At 38.6% G+C, this 25,188-nt stretch overlaps 1 protein-coding gene across 7 annotated transcripts; it reads right to left on the bottom strand.

Moving 5' to 3' along the window:
- On the bottom strand, positions 1–25,098 carry MDM1 (Mdm1 nuclear protein). Of its 7 annotated transcripts, none has more exons than XM_065859123.2 (15): positions 24,954–25,098; positions 24,345–24,450; positions 21,661–22,022; positions 21,069–21,203; positions 18,858–19,013; positions 16,713–16,846; positions 14,510–14,609; positions 9,710–9,748; positions 9,163–9,338; positions 7,467–7,745; positions 5,051–5,199; positions 4,801–4,931; positions 3,635–3,893; positions 2,510–2,578; positions 1–265 (listed from the first exon to the last, which is right to left on the bottom strand). In XM_065859123.2, exons 1-15 carry the CDS (start codon positions 24,969–24,971, stop codon positions 159–161), a joined length of 2,220 nt encoding a protein of 739 aa, XP_065715195.1. In that variant the 5' UTR covers positions 24,972–25,098; the 3' UTR covers positions 1–158. The 7 variants fall into 7 exon arrangements, with proteins under 7 accessions (XP_065715195.1, XP_065715203.1, XP_065715212.1 ...); XM_065859131.2 differs by having other exon boundaries at positions 18,870–19,013; XM_065859140.2 differs by lacking the exon at positions 9,710–9,748.
- Between the last annotated feature and the right edge of the window lie 90 nt (positions 25,099–25,188).

The following is a 25,188-nucleotide window of genomic DNA, read 5'->3' as shown; positions in this document are numbered from 1 at the left end:
TTTAAATATTAAAATTTTAAATTAGGATGGCAAGTCCCGAAATTTGGGACACAACAGTGATAAGTGAAAGGATGCTGCTTGATATCTACAATCACGTTTTTTTACAAACTATAAAAAATCATTTTACAGAACTGTTTCTATACAACAGGTTGGAGAGACTATGTCTTGCCCCAGAAATCCTTCCTCTTCTGAGCACGTTCCAGTATCTGAGATGCAAGTGAGCTAGATGCTGCTGAGCGGGCAGAAATCTGAGACAGCCTGTCATCTGTGGGGAAAGCAATAACGAAGAAAGTAAATAGGAAGATTAAATATGCACTTCAAAACACAGTTGGTGTTCATGGCAGACTTTGAAAGTGCAAATATTTTTAACGCACTCTTTCACAGTGGATTCTAAAATAGTACCACAATACACTTTAATTTTGTTACTTGGTGACTGACATGCTGGAAAAGAATCTCACTAGAAAGCTACGGGGATGCTAGGTAAGTTTAGGTGAGTTACATACTCCAGAATGAGATCACTACTGTTATCTGGGAACCACCCGACTCTCCAAGTCATCTTTGCATTTACGCTCCTGTGTCAGAAGACCTCAGAAATTGTTCCTCTGCCACTGAACTCTGCACAGACTAGGCTCTGCTAATCTCAAATTCATGAAAGCCACACACCACTTCTAGCAAAGTGGTCAACCTTAGAATAACATGACTAAAATATCAGAATCTGTGTTGCCGAAAGAGCTCTTCTGAGCCAAAACCAGCTCGTGTGTCACAAGCTGTTAAATGTGTTTTCTGAAGAAAACAGGAAGTTTAACACAAAGACAGCATGGAGCATGCTTTGAAAATGTACTTTTGAAAGGTCTACCTTATGAATACAGGGTCTACTTCACACCCAGCTGCACTCTTAAAAATTAAGCAGCCTGGATTCTGCTTCTCTGGTAAAGCACAACATTCCATTTCTTTAACATCATTATTAAAATGTTGCTACAGCTCTGTCAAGATGCTGTCTAAGAAAAATAACCTTAATTACACCCATGCTACTGCAATAAATTTAAAAGTACTGTGCCACTACTTTCCAGCCCCCTCTACCAACAACAACAAAAGTTCTGCAACTCAATCTCAACGGAATCTGTACTTTGTCAGTGTCTCAATTAATTTTTCAGCATTAAATTCTTGAAATACAGTGCCCATAACAGGCTCACACACTATGCATAATGACTATATTCCCATGTATGAGAAAACCGCTAACTGCACTTCTGCACACATGCACGTCATTGGAATAACTCCCAGGTTTGTATGTATATGAACAAATACGGGTATACAAAAAATCTGTGAGCTGGCGCATTGCACCTGTTTCTAAAAGGTCACCACTCATCATCATCACTCAGCTCATAGGAAAAAAAAAAAAAAAAGAAAGAAAAAGAAACAGCAGCTACAGCATTTAATCTGTGTGCAGCAAGCTCATGTGAAGCTGCAGAGTACTATAGGATTTTGCATGTTTTATGTAGACAAACAGATGCTTGGCTGAGCCATCTGCACAACCCACACATTTTCCAGCCAACTGCAATGAGTAAAACAGAGAATCGGCCTGAACCTTGGTTAAAACCAAGGAGCAAACAAGCCTTAGAGGTACAGGAAAAAAAGCTTTTGGTTGCCTTGGGGTATATCTATAAATAAATTGCCATCAGATAGGGGTTTGCTCTGCCCATACTCTAATCTAAGCCAAATACAGGTGATTGCAACTAGCGCAGCAACACTCCAAGCTCAACTTCATATACCATGCTAAGAAACAATGTATAGCAGCTCAAGCTAGTGAGATTACAGTGCCTTTGACTGACTCACATTACTGAAAGACTTTGTGTCTTGCCCACAAAGGACCAAGAAGACGCACTGGTGGGCTGTGCACTGGCTGCTCCCCCAGAGTAACTTTACAGTAAACAAAAAAAAGGCTAAAAGAGCAATCAGAACAACAGGATGCCATAAGTACCCTCAATACAATGAGCAGAGGAACAAGTTTAACAAAATTAAATTCAGATAAATAATTTTATGCTGCAGATCTGGTGCCAAAGTCGCACAAGAAAAATCTTTATCTTAAACTTTTTGGTAACTTTTAAATTGCATCCAAAGCTACTGCAGCTGCAGCCTGGGCTGTGATTATTTTGCACTTTGTTTCTGTTGCTATCAACACAAACACTTAAAAAATGTGTGGGGAGGAAACAATTTTAGGTATGGAACTTGGCAAGCTATAGTAGCCACACTGAGCCACAATGGTGTATTTTATTTTCAGCCACATTTAAGGGTTTATTCCTAACTAGAGTATACCTTCAGAATCATACTTCAGGTTACTAGGATAAACATTTTCAAATTGTTTTGAGGAAACAATGCAACAGTTATTCATGCAAACACATAAACCAGTATTACTTACCACATTCAGAAACCACTCACATTAGTGCAGAAGTTAAAATTAATCTACCTAATATACCCATGATATACAATAACACTTTGGGACAAGAAATACCTTCATCATTATGGTTTCTTTCCTGAAGGGGTAACTGGAAAGATCTCAGTTTCGGATTGCCAACATTCCCTAAGACAAAAAGTCAAAGGCACAGGTTTGAGTCATTTCAAAAAAGACAAAGGATAATATTTCATTTCAGAACATTTTAAAATGCTACAACATTATTTCCAAAACATGAATCTTATAAATAGCAAACATACCAAAAGCTCCAGGAGGCTCCCTACTTAGGTAAACTTATTCCACTGTATTCTTCTCAAGGCACCTTCCTTTGGCAGATGCTACAAGTTGCTTAGTGAACTGCACTTGAGGCCCAGAGCTGGAACACAGCACTGACTCAAACCTCTTTTCGAGGAAATCTCTGGATTTCATCATCCCACTTAACCTGACAACTACTTATTCCATTCTAGAATAGAAATACTACTTTAGTTTAACTGATCTTTATAGTAAAAGGACCAAGAATGGACCTTAAGCACCTACAGAAAGTCCTTCTGGAATGGAGACTTAAGAACATAAACTTCGACTAAGGGGTGAAGGATTCTTCTGTTTATCAAATTCACGCCTCCAGTGCCCCTAAACACTGTTAAAAATATTTGAAATGCTCCAGCGCAAATTCCTCCTCAGTCAAGAAATGGCTTTTCTAGGTATCCAATATTATTTTACAGATTATTTTTGTTTCCATATCCTGCAGAAATATTTAAGGAGCTTATCTCTCAGAAATCCACAACTCCTGCAAAGTAATAGCACACTATAAAAGTCCCCAGTTACACATCATGGTTAGTAATTCCTGGTGGAAAAGTGTCACAGCATCCAGTTATAACCTAAAGATTAAAAATCACAACTGTTCATGCTAAACTAAATTATCCTCATAATGAGTAAATACTTATTGAAATTAATAAGACAGAATTAGATAGCAGACCACTAGAATACAACGATATTAGTGGAATCTGAAACTAAGGTGGAGAGTTGTGCACATTTCCTCAGTGAGACTAAACACTTAGTAGAAAAGCCTTTGTTTACAAACAACACATTCTTTGTAGAGCCTGTAAGGTAGCAAGCTCAGCACTGCACAGTAGCCATTTCCATCCTGCAGCGCTCTAACACAGACAGTTTATACACAAAACCCACCATTATGCTGGAATTCTGGATCCTTGAGAGTCCCTTGAATACGACGAGAGTGACTCCAGCAAGGCACAGAGAAGCTTTTGGCTGACTTCAGCACAGGAGGTGTAGAGGAACGCTCTTGATGGGCTGGAGCAAGAGGAACTTGCCCATCAGAAACTTTGTTTGGAGGCCACTGATCCTGCCTAAGTGGCAGAGGATCTAAAGTTCCCAACCCAGCAGGTGGAGAGGTAAGGAGTGAAACAGCTTCCACTTCCGCATCAGGCTAAAACACAATAGAAAGGAAAAACACACAAAATCACAACATCTAATATACAGCCTTCAAGTACAGATCCTCACATACACAGCAAATGTTGGCTTCACACTGTTACACTTCTCACGAACGTACCAAAGAATAAGTATCTCAAGCTTGTGAGACAGTCTAAATAAAACCTATTCCTAATAATAAGTGTCTAACATGGTCTGAAAGTAAAATAATCAAGTCAAAGCAAAAGTTTATTTTCTTCACAGCAAAACACTGTGATCTTAAATTTTAAATCAACAAAACCAACTTCTCATGCAATTGTGTCTGCTTCTATTACAGAACTTAATACAGCATGTATGTATGCAATCAAATGCTAGACTGTATTCATAGAGCACAAACAAAGCATGACTTGACAAAAAAACCACAATTTTGAGAGGAAGACAGTTAAACAACACCTAAATGTTTCTACTTTTCTTTTAGTATTATAACTGTGCAAGCTGCAAAGTAAAGGAAACACAAAATAAAGGGAGAATGAAACACATTTGCCTGTATTGTACATAGGCAGCCAACCTCTCCTTCTCAAACTTCTTTCAAGTCAAGGAATCTGGAGTTGTGCTCTATGTCAGTGGCAAGCTACAGTAAATGTTGATGGGGAAACCAACAGCTCCTGACTGCATTTTTTTTTAAGCACATTCTGTGCATTTAGCATAAAAAGCCAAAATTGAGCTCATCCAATCAATCTCACTCCAATAGTCTTGGCTCCTTTGCTTGATACCCCAAAAAAACGATATATTCAGACATCAGTCTTTTTTAGTCACAGATGATGAAAATTTTAGAATGGTAAATGACAACTCAAGAAAAAGAATTATTAAATTATTCACAACTACTTAAAAAGCACATTCCTAAAAGGCATTCCTAAAAGGCTCACCCTGAATGACCTTCTTCTTGAAGATTCTCTTGCACTTTGCTTAGCTGAAGAAAGGTCTGTTCCTAAACCTCGCGTTCTCTGTGGTGAAGATGAAGACTTGAATTTAGGGGGAGACACTAGAACCGCACCTCCTGTTGTAGCGGGGAAGATGAAAAATGCTTTATTACCTTAAATAACCTACTAAATTAATGCACACATGTATTTTTTTCTTTAGTTCTTGAAATACTGCTTTGCATTTAGAAGTTTTTACCAACAGCTGGGGTAGTGAGATCATGATGAGTCCTCCGAGCTCCACCAATCGCCCTCAGCTTTGGAGTAGGAAGCCTGCCGCCCGTCCTCGAGGACACAGAAGAAGAATCTGACACAGCTGCAGAAGAATTCAACGCTAAGGCATCTTCACTGCAAAAAATTAGAAATGATTAAAGGATTAGCTAAGGACCCAGGAGTCTTGCACTCAAGCTTTTTGTTTCTACTACATTCCTACAAAGATGCCTAAGGCAAGACAGTTAAGGCCATAAAACACCAACACCCTGTAGCTAAAACATCTGCTTGCAATATGGAGTCCTGGATTCCAGCCCCCAAGCCTCAGTTTCTATATTTTTTTATGTAACTGGATAAAATACATAAACAATCTCAAGCTGCAAATTCAGGCTCACTCTGTTCCAACAAACCTTGACTGTATTGTTGCACAGTAGCAGAGGCCCAACAGGAGGGTTGCAAATTGTACTCATCCAAAAAAACTTTGAACCTGGTTACCACCTCAGAGGTGGTTTGACTCTTTTCAGTCAATGTGGCAGAACTGAAACCAAGTATCCCACATTTATGTAACCGCTTTAGCGCCCAGGTTATCAAATAAATCAGCACTACTACTTCTGTCTTCTTCCTCCAGATGTACTTCTAAAGGAGGTAGTGGCAGCGTACCCACATACCCACACTCTGCAAGGAACCTGGTCCTGTCAGTGCACGCTGGACATGCGCTGTGGACACCTGGGCAAAGAACTACTCATTTCTAGCTCTCAAGCAGGCTTAGGTAACATGCCATTCTTAAGCTGCTCTGCACTCTGCACGGCCAAGTCCAGGGCAGATCTCAGGACACACAAAGCCACATTACAGGATGACAGAACATCTTCAGCATCAAACAGAGACGCATCTATGAACTAGATCTCTAGAATTAGACAGAAACTTAAGAAGGTTTTCAGGATGACAGTTTTGAAAGCCTGCATTTAATTTCTATTTGAGTCTAGCATCTCAACCTTTCTTTGACTGGGTTTTGCATCCAGGATATTATCCCCAAAAGAAACAATTACAGTTCCTCACCTTAGATTTGTGCTGCAGCACCAAAGGTAAAACCCAATGAGGAATACAAAATGCTTAGATGGTATGGTAACAAGGGCCAAAGTTATTCAGATTTAAGTCTCTATCAAACTAAAACACCGTTCTACCAAAAACAGTATGCCAAATGTGCATGGTAAAAAGCCAGATACTTCTGTAACTAAATACAATTTGGATCTTTCAACTGTCAAATGCAGTATTATACACAAACTGAACTGATCTGTCATTCTTTCTGAATACCCCTCCACCTTTTTCCTACCTGTGCTCAGTAACATAGTCACCAATGATTACTGGATGCTAGTTGTTTTTTCACTCAAGTCCTTTATCTTGTCCCACGATTTTTTTTAAGAAAAGCAGGTGCTTAAGCAAAAGATTAGCACATACGCTGTCCCTTCAGTCCTATCAATCCTACACTGACCATTTGGAGTAAAGCCTGAGTTTTAATTTTCGCTACACTTGGCTGCTGTGTAATGAACAGTCTGTTCTGAGAAGCCCATATTGCAAATTTTAAAGTTTGGGAAAAAAACATTAGAATTGTTCATGCTTCTACAAACTTCTGTCTTGCAAGTTAGAAATACAATATTCTTAATGATACATCCATTTCCATCAATCAGTTCAAGGTCTTGAACTTTCTCATTTCTTATCATACTGTTAAAAACAAAACTAGTGTCATACCACAGCAACACAGTATGTTAGGGATTGGAAGGGACCTCGAAAGATCATCTAGTCCAATCCCCCTGTCGGAGCAGGAACACCTAGGTGAGGTTACACAGGAAAGTGTCCAGGTGGGTTTTGAATGTCTCCAGAGAAGGAGACTCCACAACCTCCCTGGGCAGCCTGTTCCAGTGTCGGTCACCCTCACTGTGAAGAAGTTTCTTCTCAAATTTAAGTGGAGCCTCTTGTGTTACAGTTTGCACCCATTACCCCTTGTCCTATCATTGGTTGTCACTGAGAAGAGCCTGGCTCCATCCTTGCGACATTCACCCTTTACATATTTATAAACATCAATGAAGGTCACCCCTCAGTCTTCTCTTCTCCAAGCTAAAGAGACCCAGCTCCCTCAGCCTTTCCTCATAAGGGAGATGCTCCACTCCCTTAATCATCTTTGTTGCCCTGCACTTGACTCTCTCCAGCAGTTCCCTGACCTTCTTGAACTGAGGGGCCCAAAACTGCACCCAATATTCCAGATGTGGTCTCAAAAAAGACCAACTCAGACCCTCTTAGGTAAATCTGCTTTAAAACAAAAATTAGTTAACCTACAAATTTCTGAAATGTTAGAGTAAAGAGTCATTCATATACATATATATATACATAACAAAAATGTTGAGTTTTACCGTTCAATTTTCTTATCTTCCTTGGCATGCTTATTGTTCTCTTCTAACTCCTGAGCCACAACTGTAACCTGTTCATTTTGTTTTTCTTCCTCTTCTGTTGCTTGCTGATTCTCTCTTTCTTCAGTTCCTTCTTGTTCACCCCAAGCTAAACGCCTTTTGACTGGAACAGTTAAAGCATCTGATATGTCTTTCTTCTCAGTGCTGTCCTGCTCTGTCTGTTCTCTGGAGTCAAGTTGCTGCAGCATTTTGGGGCTTGGTGCAGTCTCTTTTTCAGAAACTCTAGGTAACAAAGCAAGCAGTGTTTCATATCATTGATTTGCACAATATACTTGTGCCTATATAGAACATATTCATCCAGTTCAGCCTTCTGCCAAAAGTACAGTTCAGGTATTAAAAAGTGTCAGTCAACATGTTGTATGGTTAAATTTCTATTGAAGTTTTAACAGATGTTCATGCACAACCCATTTTCATGCTAGATTCTATGAAAACTACTTCTGGATTACCATTTCCAAAAATGTAACGTAAAATTAGAGCTCTACTTCCAATTTAAATAACAAGTTAGATTATCAGAAGTGCTCAAAAATAACAAGCTCCATGCATAGAGACTGTCTGACGGCACAATTTTGAAAGCCGAGCAGTTAGAAGATTCGTATTTAGGCACAAGTCTTGATAGCCTTAAACTCTCAACTGCTCACATAAACCAATGCAAATTAGCCTGGAGCATGGAAATTAGATGAGTAAGAGGATCTCTATTTCACAGGCAAAAAAACCCTGAACTAGTAAACGAAAAAATTTACGCCGTACTTACTATCAAACTTTATAGTGTAATAAATACTCTTTTCTGTGCCATTCTCTAACACTTATTAGAGCTACAGTCATGCAAATGGGTAGATCTCTCTCACACACACAAGACTAGTAGTGCGCACACAGCAGGTAAAGTGGACTGCAGAGGCATCCAAGGCACTGGTTTTAAATACCAGATAGATCTCAGAGAAGACACAAATTACTTTTTAAATTTTTTTTAACTTCTTGCTTCAGCAACAGCTGTCTGTACATTTCACTAAAACACTAATTCTGGATTTTCCTAGCAAAGGATTTAATATCTCCCAATTCTGATGGCCTTCAAAGAAAGAAGAAAATGGATGTACACCATTTCAGTTCCTAAATTCAGAACTAAACAGTGTCTAAGGCTCAACCACAAGCTTATTAATCCTGACAAGAACACAGATAAAAATCTGAGTGGGCAAAACATACTTCCTATCATTCCAGTGCAAAGAACACTACTTCAGTAAGACTCAGTGCAAAATTCCTCTAGACTTGACGAGACTAAAGTTGCGATAGTAAATATGCGTTTGTGGAGAATTACAATGAAGCAACATTTCTTTCAGAAGACTTGACCCCTACCAGGCCCCATTTTCAATTTGAGCACATATCAAATGATGAATCTGTGAAAGGTAAATGCCCTCATCTGTTCCAGAGAATTTACACTCATGGAATTGCAGAACAGCCCAGGGTGGAAGGGTCATCTGGTCCAAACTTTCATGGGGAAACAGAGCTGATATGAGATTATTGAGCACTATGTCTAATGACATCTTGAATAAGTCAAACGTCCAAGATCTCACAGCTATGCTAAGCCTATATTCAGCATTTTGCTGTTTCAAAGCTCCAGAATAATAGGCAGGAATGTCAACCTTACCCGGCAAGATCTAGTGCTCTGATGTTGTTGCTGATACCTTCTTCTGAACTGGAATTTGAAGACACATCCCAAAGACTGTTATTATCGGACAGGATCTGATTGAGATGGTATCGGGAGAAGTGTGTTCCCTCTACTTGCTGCCTGTAAGCTTTTGCTCTTTCTCGAAGTTCTCTCACCTGCACATCAAGGTTTCATAAGTTGTATGTCTATTTAAAGTCCACTAATAGGCTACAATACTATAATGTATTTGCATTAGCTAGTGGTAGCTAAAGGAGAAAGGCAAGTTACTAATAATCCAGGGCCACTCACAGCACAAACATCGCATGCCGCAGTAAGTGCAATAAAAGCAAAGCAAAAATAACTAAAGTGTGTATTTAGTAAGCATGTCTGAGCCATGAAGCCAAAGCAAAATTGTCAATTACTTATTCAAAGAGCACAAAAATTTATGCAGCCACTATGAATAAGTTTACAGCTGGATTCCAGTTTTTCCATCAGCACTCAGCCACAGTGCTTCAAACACTTAAACAGAAACTTAGATGCAACCAACCTCCATATACCACACGGAATTTAGGGTGTTTTGAGATGCCTAAAGAGAGGAATACAGAATTATTTTAAAATTTCTTACTCTTCTCTCAACAATGTATTGTTACTATCACCCTTCTAAATTCATTTCAGTCCAAGTAAGAAATTTAATATTAAAAACCTGTCAACATAGCTCTATGCTGCCTCCCTGAGATTCAGTAAAAACCTGTAAAGCAAATACATCAGCACTGGTATTTCACCAGTTTTTGCAAGGCTTGAGGAAATTAATTCCCACTTCTGAGCCTTAACATTCAAAAATACATTCACCACACACTCACTCATAATTATGTCAAGTCAACAGATCTATGTGCACGAATAATACCAAGCTTGCATGCTATGAACACTGCAACTATCTCTAGCTATTTTAATCTTATCTCAGTGAGGAGCTGATGATTACATGAGAACTCTTGGTGCTACTGCATCTAAGACATAATATCAAAATCATTCCTTCTAGGCTATCAGTCACTGTAAGAATGAGATATCAGGCTTAGCCTTAAAAAAACCTGATAAGCCCTCTTATGGTTAAAACTATTTCAACACTCACATTCTCTTGTGTCCTTGACCCAAACACAAAGTGCAGGAGGAAAAAGCAACAACAAAACTCCTACGCTTAAATGTTCAAAAATAACTTTGTAATATTGTTGTGTCAATTCTGGCTCACTAAAAAATGGTTCACAGGAAACAAGTATTTTGTCAAACGCAGGAAATTAATACTGACACCTCCTTTGGCACATTTTCATTAGTTTTCTTATTTACTCTTCTTTCATGCTAGACTTCCTATCATTCTTTTTGCAAGGAACAGAGTTAAGTGGGCCAAATTCTGCTAAATCCACTAAAAGTATCTAGATGTGGCAGATGGAAATTTACTTAGCCCACACGACCTAATATCCCACAATTTGACCCACTAAACTTCCAACTAATAGCCCATTAAAAGTATATACTTGTCATTTTAAGAGGAGAGTTTAAAGTTTGAGGTGTAAGTGATCTACTGGATTATTCACTTTGAGTAGAAGAATGAAAAATTAATTATGATAGTCACATCAGAAAGAATATAAATCCAGAGCAACAGGACACTGCAGGGGAAGGAAGAACACTATGTCTCCAGTGAATTGTGAAGAAGTACAAAGGACAACTGAATCCTTCAGCGACTCAGCAGGCAGCATTATCTCAGCAGGACAAAGGCCCCAGAGAGTCCTACTGTGATTATGAACTGCCCGCATTAATTTTTCAAAACCATAATTCAAAGAGATTTTTTCATTAGACTGCTGAAAAGCAACCCTTAATAATATATTATTGTAGGGTAGCAGCCTAGGAATAGTCACTAAGGCTAAGGTCATATCAGGATTCTATTACGGTCTTCGCTTGTTTGGGCTCAGAACTTCAGAAAGTCTGCTTTGGACCTAAAGTTACCCATGTATCGTCCCAGCTAAGGGAGAAACCAGACTGAATCAGCAGAGCTTATCAAGTAATCAGATATGCAAAAGATGTTCTGTAGACACCTTCAGCACGGTTGAGTTTCAACAACCCATCAGAGGCAGAGGTTTGAACAGCATTTCTCCTCATGTCAGTGCATTAGTATGGCAACAACTATGGAATCATGTAGAAACCAAAAGGACTGTTGTGCAGCCTCTACTGTGAATGGACAAAGCACCTTCGTTGTTCTACAATAAAACAAATGAGCCTGACAGTTTCTTCAAGTTATCCATACTTGCATTACTCTGCTAGTAACATATGTCTCAAATGGTCAGATTCTTCCTATGTGTCAACCATGAATGAAATATTTTATTCAGTCCTACTATTCGAGCCATGTTGGATTGCCATTTTGTAGTTCTTAGAACAAAGATATTGATGGATGCTTTAAAAAAAAAAAAAAACCCACAACCCAAACAAAAAGCCTGGCCAAGGATCAGGCCTATCAGGAGTTTTATTCTTGGAGTAACAGAGGTTTAAAGAATTACCCTTGGTTTTCTTCCAGCTTGTCTTGAAAACTGGAGAATTCCAAGCTTTATTATTGCTCTTTGTTTTCACTACACTCACAAAAACTTTTTTTTGAAAAGTTATAACCCTCAATGATATATATGAAAACATTAACAAGACAACAAGAAATTAAAAAAAACTCTGTACAGAAAAAATCCTGCACAGCATCACATTTACACAAACTAAATATTATTTTTTGTCTACTAGCAGAATTAGCTTGATATACTATATTGGTTTTGGCTGGGATAGAGTTAAAGTCCTTCAGAATAGCTTGTATTAGGCTATGTTTTAGATTTGTGCTGGAAACAGTGTTGATAACACAGATGTTTTGGTTACTGCTGAGCAGTGCTTACACAGCCAAGATCTCTTCTGCTTCTCACCCCACCCCACCAGGCAGTGGGCTGGGGGTGCACAAGAAGTTGGAAGGGGACACAGTTGGGATAGCTGACCCCAACTGACCAAAGGGATGTTCCACACCATGTAACACTATGCTCAGCATATTAAGTCGGGGAAAGAAGAGGGAAGCGCAGGACATTCAGAGTGATGGTGTTTGTCTCCCCAGATCACCATTACACACGATGAAGCCTGGCTTTCCTGGAGACGACTGAACACCTTTGCCCTTCGCCCATGGGAAGCGGTGAATGAAACCCTTGTTTTGCTTTGCTTGCGCACACAGCTTTTGCTTTACCTATTGGACTGTACTTATGTCAGCCCATAAATTTCCTCACTTTTACCCTTCTGATTCTCTCCCCCATCCCACCAGGGCAGTGGAGTGAGCAAGCTGCTGTGTGGGGCTTAGTTGCTGGCAGGGTTAAACTATGACCCATGCTCACAGCCATGTGATTTAAAGTCTAATAGAAGGAGGAGCAATTCAGGTAATTCCAATTATAACAGTCTGTTCTACATGAACTCATACTAGCATCTAGTGTAGGTATGCATACATAAAAATGTGTACATAATCTAGGCACATTTGTAAGCAATACAACATTTGTTATTATAGTCTTGAAATGAATTTGGCTCTTCCAGCTACACAGCATAACCTCTTCATTTAGAAGGCCCTAAAAATCCTAATAATTCTTTTTTGAATTCTCCATGCCTACTCCCAAGTGACTACTTTCTAGTTTCCTCTGCAATTCCCTTGTCAGCAAGAAAATCTTCACGGAAAAGTCAGATGCATCCAAAACACATCTCTACAGTGTGGGAATGTCTTGGTTTCTCATACACTCTAATTAAATGCAGCATATATGTCCTTCCTACATCTCTCAAACACAACCCAAAAAGGATCCTGCCTGGTAAAGCAGAAGACCCATCCTCCCCTTGCAGCCTCCTCATTCCTTCCCTTGACTCCACCGCAGCGACTCCTCCCAGCTGCCTGTGCTGCAAACAAAACCTACTCAGAGGCAACGTGTCCCGTTCGCTTTATTTGCCTCCCAGTCAGCTCCTCTTGAAACTGAGCACTGCTCCCAGCTGTTTCCAACGCTACTCATGCAACATCCAGTCTCCAGACAAAAGCCTTACACACCAAAAAATGACATAATATTCCATGGATACATACTGTACACTGCTTACAGTCAGACTGCATGCAAGAGTTTACATCACAGCCTTCGTGATGGTAAGACTAAGTCTAATACATGTATCATGTATCACTACATGTAAAAATAAAAATATTGCTTGTTTTAGTCCTCTAACATCCTCATGAGGAGGTATTCACAGAATGGATTATCTCATGCATGTGTACACAAAACCTGATTATCTCAAACTAAGATATACTTTAAACTTTGAGACCTAGTTCACATTCAGTATTTCATATATATTCATTTCTTTTTGCCTAAAAAGAGACATAAAATAACTTGCTAGATCAAGTTCAGTAAGAAAACAGAAAACTGCTACCACACTACTGCAATTCTCAGAGAACATAATTTGCAAAATCTCAAAGCCCAATATACCCAGGGCCATACATATTTCCAAGTATTTGCCACAAATTTAGCAACACACAGTGTCTCATGAAGGCTCCCTTTCTCAGCTGGGAAAAGTCTAAGTCACTTCAGTGAAACCTGACAGTTGCAGAACTAGCTCCAGCAGTTTCTTAGCACACTGTTAATGGTTTTGATTTACTTGACTAACTTTGGAAACCATACTCAATAATCCTGCTCAGAAATGCTATGGTCCTGAAGCTGGTCAGCATTTTCAGAGTTCTGTCAAATGAGTTCCTATACAGTATAATACTTTTCGCAGTAACTGTATAAGCTACATGAAAATACTTACATTGGCTGAAACTTCCAAGAGAAACTCTTATTTTTTTATTGTGTATGACTGAATTCAGCTTACTGCTTTGAATGGATTCAGCATAGCAAGCTAATAAACTGATCTCAGCTATCAAGCTGACCTGGCCTTTTCCTTTTATCCCCTTGGAATCTCCTGTCATCTAATTCCACATTTTTAAAAATATGCTTGTTACAACTCAGCTGAACATCAGCACTATATTTATCTGCTCTAAGAGACTGTTTTGATGATTTGGATTTGTAAGGGGAACAAAGCTCCTCTCTCACTTTGCATGTCACATTAGTATATTGTAAGTCATACTCTCCTTTTTTTTTTTTTTCCTTAATATATATTACACTGGCTTGTCAGAACCTAATCTTCTTTGTATACTCACCTTTGGGAGCTTGAGTCATCAGCATTACAATGTCAAACCTGTATCTTATAAACAACCAGAGTCAAAGTTTTTTTAATATAACAATCAAAATATAAAGCACACTCAGGCTTTAGATTTTTTAAGACCACTAACCTGGTTGGGAACTTTACTCCTGATACGAGACCAAACTCCATCTTTGTAGAAATATTGGGCTGGAGACAAAAATTTTGACCTATATTCAGTGTTCATCTTCCTAAGAAATCAAGAATGAGGAGAGGAAAAAAAAAAGACAGAAAGAACAAAGCTTGATAACCAGAATACTCGTTAAGAGCACTTTTGAAGTTGTATCAACAATGATACTTGTACTCAAATGCCAGGCTGAGATGTGAAAAACACACGCTTTGAAACACAGCTCATCCATACCAACACAACTAGGCAAGCTGTGAAAAAGATCATTCACAGCTGGTGGTTCCTCAAGTAGTTACTTCTGTTGCTTTTTCCTCACAACTCTTCTGCTAGAAGCTTTTGCCCTGACAACCAAATGAGCAGACCACAATACACACATAAGCCTCAATTACTTCAGTGCAAAGTGAAGCACCCTGGTTTAAGCCATTGATGAAGCTGTATTTAAGTAAAAATGTCTGGTTTGGCACCAATATGTCCAAGACATTTCCTCCTATGAACTTCTCTCTAAATGTGCTCTGCATACGGGTGGGGGGAATCAGAAACATCTGATTGCTAGAACAACAGTCAGTAAAATACATCTAACTATGTCCTACTCCTTTTGACCTTCAAAACGCCTCAGTACTCAAAAAGATGGTTTCATTTCCCCTTCTGCCACACACATATATACACAGAAAAATAAACATGATCTAAAATAAAGCGGGCAATAAGCAATACTTCAAGTCCTTAAGCACTGAATTTTGGATTTATCAGCTTAAATCTAAAGAGGTTTTTGATTTTAATCTTGCTTCAGAACATTATTAACTTGATTTTGATGCATTCAGCATTGGGCGAAAAAGCCCTCTTTTTCAGCCCTTCTTCAGAAATAGATCATAAAAGCCTGAAGTCCGAGAATAAAATGCACCTTGTAAAAAGAAAAATATCAAGGTAAAAAACCTCTTTATATTCAAAATTTCTTTCCATATGGTCCTTTCTTTGACAGAATTCCTTCAGTTTTGGTTGTAAAACTAATGGATTAGTTCAAAAACCAAATCACTGCTGTGTCTTGATCCTAGTCATTCTGCTGCAAAAATAGGCCATGCAATGCTGGTTGCACACAAAGTGACAGTTCTGTCTGCATATTGAAAACTTGCACCTTTTGACAGTTATTTGCCCAGTGACTGTATTGGAATCTTTTGCCTTGTGATACCACACTGAAGGCATAGAGGCAAAAATTTGTCCTTAAATGAAAAAAGTCACAGCAAATTATCAAGAATTTTACTCACTGCAAAACTGACTAAAATCTATGACAAAGAGTTATGAAAACCAAAGAGTTAAAGGTTTTAACTACATCATATCCACTCGCTTTTTCATAAAGCAATTTTATTTCATAGTACTTTGGGTGATCACTCTCTAATTATCTCCCAATATCCAACAGCATTTGGACCTAGCTAGGTCTCCTCTCCCATCTTTCATCTAATAGGTTAATACACTGCCAGAAAGTCATGTGAATGAAAGTAATCTCTGAGACATACATTAAGCACAAAGACAATAGAAATGGATTAATTTATGAATTCTAAAACCTACATCCATTCTAAAATTTATTTCTCTTGGCGTATCTCAGATGTGTAGAAAATGGAAACATGAGTTCAGTTCCTGCAATGTTAAGTACGTGGCAGAAGAAAAAGACACTTGGAGAGCCCTCAGTAACACAGAACTTCATTTCCAAGCTTTTCAGATTACCCTAAATGGGACAGATTACTTCCATTTAACTCACGTGTTTGTTTTTGCTACTCTTGGACAGAAGGTGGTACGGAATAGAAAAAGCAGACATCAAGTACAATCATCACAGTTTTAACACATGGATTAAGCACACAGGAGAGCAGTTTGAGAGTAGACGGCAACTTCCAAAGCACTCACTGAACGTTTAGTAGCAGCACTGCATCAATTTAATTCAATTCACGTTAAATTTATTAATAATATTATTATTGCATCAGAAGGTTCAACTGGACAAGTGTGGTAACAAAGCTTCCACTTCCGCTGTCTGGAGAAGGGGATGGAAATTAACCCCAGGTTTAGATGCACCCATAGGAAGCTCAATTCCAGGGCTGCCACGGTGTGGTTAAAGGTCTGTGGTCCACCATTCTACATATTATGTACACCTATTCACGAGGTTTTCCTATTTTATACATACCCATGACTTGTATGTAAAGAGAGAGGCTTTGGACTGATATGTTGCTTATTTTTTTGTTTAGGATGTTTCTGTTCTGATTTCCTTTGGTTTGCTGCATCTTCTGCTGGCTTTTGAAATGGTTCTTCCCTCTTATTCTAAGGCAAAAATAATTTAAAAAATACCACATTAGCTAACAATCTGACAACTGACATCAAGTTTTTGCAAAAAATTAATTTTTAGTGTTAACTGTTCCATATATTTAATACAAACCAGAATACTACATTCCTTTGTTAATACAAAAAGAAACTAGCAAAAAGCCCAACCTAAGATTCTGAGTGCAACATTCAGTTAGTTAGATGATCCATTTTGTACGCTTTACAAAATGAATTCAACATGAAACACAGAAATAAAATAATGCAATATCTGTGCATTCTAACCTAAGTTGTGCAAGATCTAATACATATATTTCTGGAATTAGTAATAAATAAAAAAAATAAAAACTCTTAGCTTTATACTCAAGCTATATATACCAGTTTATAATAAACCAAAGGGAATTTTTTTATTTGCTGCCATTATGGCTTATAAAAGGTCGCACTGACTTGTTCATTTTTCACATCAAAGATATTTTTTCCCACTTATTTTGTCCTCTCAGAAATTGCATCCATGACTTCTGATTCTGCTATAGATCTTCACAGATATTATCCAAATTCAAGAAAAAAATGAAAGAAAAAAAAAAAGCCCACCAAAACCCCCAAAACTTTTTCAAGATATTAATCAGAGATGTCAGTATAACCAAAAAGTGGTTTAGACACTTTCACAAAAATTCCCTTCTCATGCTTTCTCTTCCATCACTCTATTAGCTCCCTTGGGATAACATAACCTGAATTTCCAACATTAAAAACAAAGAAATGCTTCCTGAAAGCCTCATGCCTTTCAGGCTTTCTTTACATCTGCTGAAAGAGGCAAAAGGGGACATAAAATTCCTCATTCCCAGATTAGATTTAAAGCACTGGGCAGGTGCGAGTTTTAAATTATAAAGCCTCCAAGCCAACAATCATCTTTAAGAACCTCAAAAGTCCCAATGGCTTAAACTGAGCTGCAGGCTCTCCATATTAAGTGTGCATTTTGCTCAGTAATGGTGAATGTGTTGTCTGACAACGGCTCCTTCTGTTTTATCAAGGAACCAAAATGGGTACTGACAGCTTTATATGCAGTCCTTCTATCTGAAGGAAGGTTAGCTAACCTGGACGAATTGAGACAACACTACACTTGGCAGCTTGCTATAAAAATAAACATTCATACGCAAAATAGGCTAGCTGTCATGTACTCTAAATTGCTCTCATCTATTTTTAGAAGGTCTCAGCCTGAAACAATTCTATTTCATTATGCGTATCTGGTAACATGGCCATAGCCATGTTTCCTAAAAATCGACTTAACTTTGTTCAAGCCAATAGCAAGACCAAAGCTCAGATAGCCAAATTACTTTCATAAAATACATTGTAATGTTTTGAACAAAGAGTCTACACAGGCTACATAATGTCCTGTTACAGCCCTGGGCTAAATACAATTACTTACCTTTCAACTTATCAAGGCAAAGGGAAATGAATTGTAACCCTTCTTCCATATGTCTTCAAATAACAACTATTCGCTGAAAATCAATTCCAACTGTGGCATCTTCCATACATCAAATTAGGTTGTTTTTAATTCACACTATATCTGATTTATGAGATCCAAAAAGCTCCACACCTCCCATCCAGCCCTCCTGTACACCAAAAGACTACACTGGTACCAATGAGATTACAAATCAGAGATTCAGATTTCAGAAACTATCCTAATACCTAAAAGCAAAGTTTCAATCTAAGAAGGAAAATTAAAGAAAAAAAAAAAAACCACAACAAAAAACAAAACCCACACTTAAGATGTCACTGTAAACTGAACAAATCCACTACAGACACTACAGAACTCACTATAGAATGCCCTAAGAGCAAAGAAATCATATAGTTATTTTCAGTCTTTTATAGCAAAACCAGTACTGAGTCCAGTGTCATCAGTAACAACTCTAAAATACAACTAAAAATTTCAAAATAAACATACCTCTGCATTACAGACAAGAATAATAACAATTACAGAAGTATACTAATGCTCTTCTTTTAGGGAAATATTTACTTGTTCACAAACCAGAAATTCTTTCTCTTCCAAACCATCTCTCTCTTGTGTATCCTTAACAGAAGGAGAACCTTTGAAATTTCTCTCATATGCAGTTTCAGAAGTAATTGCAGAAGATTTAAATGGGGGTATGGATTTGCTTGTGTTGCAAATAACCTTGAGGGGAAAAAACAAAAAAACAAAAAAACAAAAAAAGAGAGTGTGATTCACTTACCTTGAGGCTTAATATTCAAAATCAGCTAATCAATTCACGCAAATACACTCACCTATGAGCAGAAAGACAAATGTGTACAAATAAAGCATGTGCAGACTAATTAACTTCTAGAACAAATTGAAGAGAAACATAATCTGACAAAAATACATTTGTAAATAATAGAGTCGGACACAGCTCAACCTGTCATCAAACACTGTTCTTACTGAAGTTCACTAACAGAGGCTTTGTTTATTTGGTAAAGACAGTTCACTTTCAGAGGTGTACGTAGGATCATATTTTCTAACATGTATGCCATAAAACTTCCCTATGAGTCCTCAGTATGTGTCATGCCATAAGTAACAGATAACTCTTCTGTGTTTCAGAACTGGATGCTTAGAGCTTGGCTAATTTGAGCTATCCGCTATTTTCCAATCTATACTGCACTATAAACCAAGGTAGAGAATTTGCCTAATATGTGGTCAGGTAGCATCTCCTCATGAGGGTCTGAACTAAAAGACCACGCCATGTGTCACAGGCAAATTCTTCAGCTTTGCTATGAGAGTTTAGGTCTGACTTATAACATAACTTGGATAACTTCAATATTTTCACAGAATCTCTTCAACTGAAAGGTGTTGTCCATCATATCCACAGCAATCAAAAGAATATCAGTTTATTAATAGTACTTTTATGATGAAATTCTAATCTTAGTTTAAAAGTGCAAACGCTTATACACCTGTAGATTTTTCTCTAAGTTCTATTTCTCTAAGGATTTATAGTGCCTGTAGACTTATTCTTACAGCTTCTTATTCTGTATAAGCTGAAAAAAAAAGTTTTTTATTTTAGATTTCACAGTCTTTCTTCTGAGATAGCACAATGTTCACAAGCATCAATAACTAAATTATCAAACTGATTTCTAATAGTATCAAATTGAATTCTCTATGAAAATTTCCATAAGGTGACTTTCTGGGACCTGCCTCTTCCTCAAATGCTCCTTTGGCTTCTGTACTCTTATCATGCATATCAGTGAGTTTTCATTGGATGAGGGACTGCTGGGAAACAAGTATCTTGCAGTAAGTCACCTGTTGGCATTCCAACAGAAAAATACGCAATAGTGTTTGATCCTAGTTATCAACATTTATCGCCTCTGAAACCTATTACTGAACAAATCAGCTACCTGTGTGTGAAAACAGAGTGCATCATCTGTAGTAAACCCAGTAATGTCTATGCTTCTAGTGAAGACAAAATAAAAGCAGAAGTGCCTATTTTTTACTATAAAATGACCAAAAGATGGACTGAGTGTCCCAAGTCCTGATCCCAGTAACAATGAATTGAAAACACAAAGCAGTCTCAAAGAGTTCCTCTTTATAGTCTGATTAGAAATAGCATTTCCAATCCTACAAAGTCCAAAAACTCATGAGATGTATTAAAATGCCACAAAAGTATCTTAAAATCAGAAGACTCCACTTCTAAATATAAGCAGTTCTCCTCAAAGAAAAAACACTACAGAGATGCACCTTAGGGCTCAGAAGAATGCACAGAGATGGAGACTAAGAAATTGTGGTAACCCATAAAAGATCATGAGAATAAATAGTGAAACCTGAATGATTTCAGTGGCAAGACATGTTGTTACAATACAGAACACCTGAACATTCATCTGTTGATTAGCTGTATACTAGATAACATAAAAATGATAAAAATTAAAACTAATGTTGAGCAGGATCTTAGAGCTCCTACAGAAAATTAATGCAAACAGAAGAAAATGGTCCAGTTAGAAAGGACGGAATACAACCAGGGATAAGGAGAACGAGTAATTAGACCTGACCAAAATAATCACAGGGGAAACAAATCTAATTACACTGACTTTTGCGTATTGAGAGAAAAAAAAAATAATCACATAACAACATTCAAGTTTGTCACTCTACTGTCAAAAGAGAAAGAAAGGAAATCTTGGAAGGTAGGCAATTGTACTGACACATAAAAGAAAGTATTCATTTACTTTTTGGATTCTTTAAAGTTACCTGTTCAGCTGCAAGTATTGGTGACTTTTCATGAGGACTCTTCCAAACAAATTGGCTTCGATATTCAGAATTTCTGGGGAAAGTATTTGAACGTGAAATGTTCATGCCTGTTTTCTTCTGAAGGACTCTGTGAAGCTGACAACACAAAAAATAAATTAAAAAAAAATAATAATAACATTAAATAAACAACAACAATTTTCCCTTTTCCTACAATGTTTTGCAAGTCAGATATTTTTCAATGCACACTTTCAAACTAATGGTTTGGGTTTTGGTTGTATGAATTAAACAAATGCAGTTTCTCATTACAGCAAACAACCCCCAAAAGTCTATGTATTATTGGCTAAATCCTTCTTTTACTGAAATCAATAGTAATGGCACATGAAGGACAAATTCCTATTGACCCAGTGGAACCAAAATCTGGTCTCAAAAGTGCTGTTCTCCTAACAGAAAAGCTAAAACATAGAATATCAAAATACAGAACTAAGGAGAGAAATAGACATCAGAGGCTGGTGTATGTGCATTAAATTACTGCAAGTATCAGATCAGTAATTTTTACAGTGGTCAATTAAAAAAAAAAAAAAACTTCCCTTACCCCATTACCCATTTTTTCTAATTCCTTTTTTGGAGATGTAAATGCTTTACTTTGATTTAGTGGTGCCGCAGAGGTTGATCTCTTCATACCGTTTTCTGCAAGGGCAAGAGCTGTTTCACCCATAGAATCTACTGAATGTGATCGAACTTTTGGGGGGAGTCTGGGTTCTTCTGACGTTTCAAGTTTTTCCTGATTCACATCATTGTTGTTGTGATCTGTGTGCAACTCTGCAGTCCTAAGAGCTTCAGTTTCAAGTGGGTCATTCAAATCACAATCTGCTGTCCATTCAAAGGACTTTGAAATCTGTGGATGATGGTGAGGCACCCTTCTCTTGGAAATGAAATTTGGTTCTCTTGTGATTCCTGAAAAAGACATACTAGGTTTACTAAAACACCCTACTGAAGACATCCTATCGTGCTACTACAAGAATAGACTGCAAGCTTATCATACAACTGATCATTAGAAAAAACTATTTCAGAATATTTGAGCAATGACAGGCTATGAATTATGGTCACAGCTATGAAATCGTGTCTTCTATCTGCAAATGCCTTGCATTTCCACTAAAGAAAGACGGAAACATGGTACTCCAGGACCATGTTGGATAAAACCCTACAAAGCAAATATGGCCACAGGACAATCTTTTGCAAGTTGATTCTGGGAGATGAACAACAAGGACAGAATTTACACAGTGAAAAGACTCTGGTTAATAGCGATACAGAATAACCAAACTGCAGTTGGTTATGTCACAAACACTTCTCATTACACACACAACACACCTTGCTGAACAGATTCTCAGATTGTGACAGGACAGTGACAGATCCCTATCCATCTAATACAACTGTGATTTAAAATCAGCTCAGATAGCTGGTGACCTTTTAGTGTGTAAACACCGAAACATTTCCCAAATTGTAAAAAGACTATGTAATAAAACCAAGTATTCAGTTATTTTAAAGAACTGCTGGCCTTTACACATGCAAATGGAAATAAAATTACCTCACCATTTTAAGAAGAGGACTGAATGACTGAACACATTTAAAGCAGGAAATTCTAATCTAACTGCAAAGTGCTCAACTGCAACAGAAAAACAAGTGAAGGCCCCTGACTGGCTGAAAGAAACACTTTATAGGAGAATGTCCTATCTCATGAAAAAGCAAAGTAGAAAGATAGAACAACCTATAGGGAAAGGTACACAGAATGTCTGGATGTCCAACTGCACATACAGATGACAGGAAATAATTCCAGTGGAAAAACACTGGAAAAGTAGCAGAAAGGAACTCCAAGTATCAGCAGCTATTAAATTTTTGTGGTGATCTTTCAAGTCATTCTTAAAACTAACAATTATGTATTTCAACAGGAAGAACCATAAGTGAATTATCAATAACAGTCTTCAAGTCCTATGAGGTGTCAAGAGCAATATTTGAAGATGTTGGTGGTTAAATGGCCAGAAAACAGGTGGGAATGAAAATAAACACAAAGATGTAGGAAAACTGCACCAAGCATGCACACAAACACTGCTACAACATGAGGAGAAGGAGAAACTGCTCTACTGCTAACTCGTGACTTTATCACAAGTCTTGTAAAATCTGCAGTTTAGTTTTACTGGAAAAGATGAATAGGTTACACTTTTTAAAATAAGTTAACATGTTTGGATGTTTGAGTGTTTAGTCTTCAGTATAGGTACCCATACACAGATCCATGTGTTAGGGATGTGTTAGGGAAAACAAGGTTAAAGAAATACATATTTGGCAGTAATGGAAAAAAGCACTAATATATATAAAGCATAATTTTTAGCAAGATTAAATTATTTATTAATATGTCTAGCATCTCAGCCAAAAACAAATCCGTCTCCCAGTGGTCTGTGCTTAATTATTAGACTGTAATTTAGAACACTTATCACATAATAGGAATTAATATAATGAATATACGGGACTCTAATTACTCAGACTGCATAGCATGGTTGCACTGAATTGCACCATTTTGTTAATCTGTCCTGTGCCACTACAATAATTCCTATTTTATCCTGCTCCTTTTCAAAGCACTGCAGTTGTCATTGCACTCCCGCTTATTCCTATTCCTCAACTCCCTATGGGCTTTTCAATCCAGATGCTATTTCCTTTGTCTTCTACTTCCCAACCCCGTATTTTCCTGCCATGATAATGTCTACAATCCCTAACTCCTAGACTACAGCACCAAAAGCTTTTCTGTTTAATGCTTATATTTTTTTCAGCTAGCTCTCCCTGTTAGTTAAACCTTGCCCCAAGTCTCTTAAATATGGAATTTTACCTACCGTTTCCAACCACCACAGGTAACCCAATGGCTCCTTTTTACACATCCTGTAGGGCTTAACATTGCATCTGTGCCTCGTGTTTGGGACTCAGCTTATGCCGCATGTCAGACACCACATATTTTTCAGGTTTTATATAAATACCACTAGCATTAGAAGAAAGTTTCAGTGTAGCCAGAAAGAATAGGGCATTCAAAAACATACTCTAAATGATGACCAGCAATATAACTTTAACTGTATAAAGCACACAAACAGCAAACACTACCTGTTCACTGTGGCCATATACTCAATCACAGCAAAACTCTCTAGGCCTAGTGCTGCCCAGGCTCATCCTTACCAGGGACGGCTTGGAAAACGCTGGGGTTTGCAATCAAAGGGAGCAGCTTTCAGGAATGCTTACCTAACTGATCCGACCGAAGTCCTGCCCACAAGGATTTCTGCTGTGGGGACGGGCTACAAAACTCTGGGGTTTTCCATCTGAAGTTTCTCTTATATTCACTCAGCCCCTGCAGCAAACAGAGAGGTGTGTGTCAAATGACGGGTGCTCGTCCTGCTCCTGCTGGTAACAGGTCTCCAAGGGGACAAACACCAACAAGGAGTTGGTTGGGCTGGCAAGTTGCTCTGCATCTTCCAAACCCACGCCCAGCAAAAAGCAAAAGCTACTTGATTGCTAAGCACGAAGTAAGATCACGCACCAAAAAAAGTATGCAAAAAGACTTTATATATTTAAGTATATGAAGTTTCAGGAATGAACACAGCCTGAACCCTATCACCCACAGGACTGGACTCCTTTTTGTCTTTATTAGCCCGTGCTCCTCAGCACAAGGATCTCCCCTTTCCAGCTTCGCCGCTGGCACCCCACAAACGGCTGCATCCCCACCTCCTGCCGGCTGCAGAGGCCCGCCGGGCCCGTCGCCCCCAGGCCCGGGGCCCCGCCCGCTCAGCGCCCGGCCGACCGGGGCACACCCCCCCTGGCCCGCCGCGGCCCCGCAGCCCAGCGCCGCCTCACCCTGAAGCGCACGGGCATGGCGGAGCGCGGGCTGCCGGGCCCCGGCCGTCAACGCCGCCGTTGCCCTAGCAGAGCGGCCGGACCGGCCCGCCTCAGCCCAGGCCGCCTCCTCTCGCCTCACCAGGCGCCTGCGCGGCGGCCGCCCAGCGGGGGCGGGAGGCGCTGCCGCCGCTTCCCCTCACGGCCATGCCCGCGGGGGCCATGTTGAGCGACAGGGGCCGCCGCGTTATCCGAA

Source organism: Patagioenas fasciata, chromosome 1, assembly GCF_037038585.1.
Source record: "Patagioenas fasciata isolate bPatFas1 chromosome 1, bPatFas1.hap1, whole genome shotgun sequence".
NCBI classification, from domain to species: domain Eukaryota; kingdom Metazoa; phylum Chordata; class Aves; order Columbiformes; family Columbidae; genus Patagioenas; species Patagioenas fasciata.
Note: the sequence above shows the minus strand (reverse complement) of the source record. Positions and strands in the feature narration are given on the sequence as shown.

Excerpts from the sequence above, each read along its gene's own strand:
- MDM1 (XM_065859123.2), bottom strand. Across the intron at positions 21,204-21,660 it reads TAGAAAAAATGGGTAATGGG|CTTCACAGAGTCCTTCAGAA; the intron begins GTAAGGGAAGTT and ends TTGTGTTGTCAG. Across the intron at positions 5,200-7,466 it reads GAAGATAAGAAAATTGAACG|TGAAGATGCCTTAGCGTTGA; the intron begins GTAAAACTCAAC and ends AATTTTTTGCAG.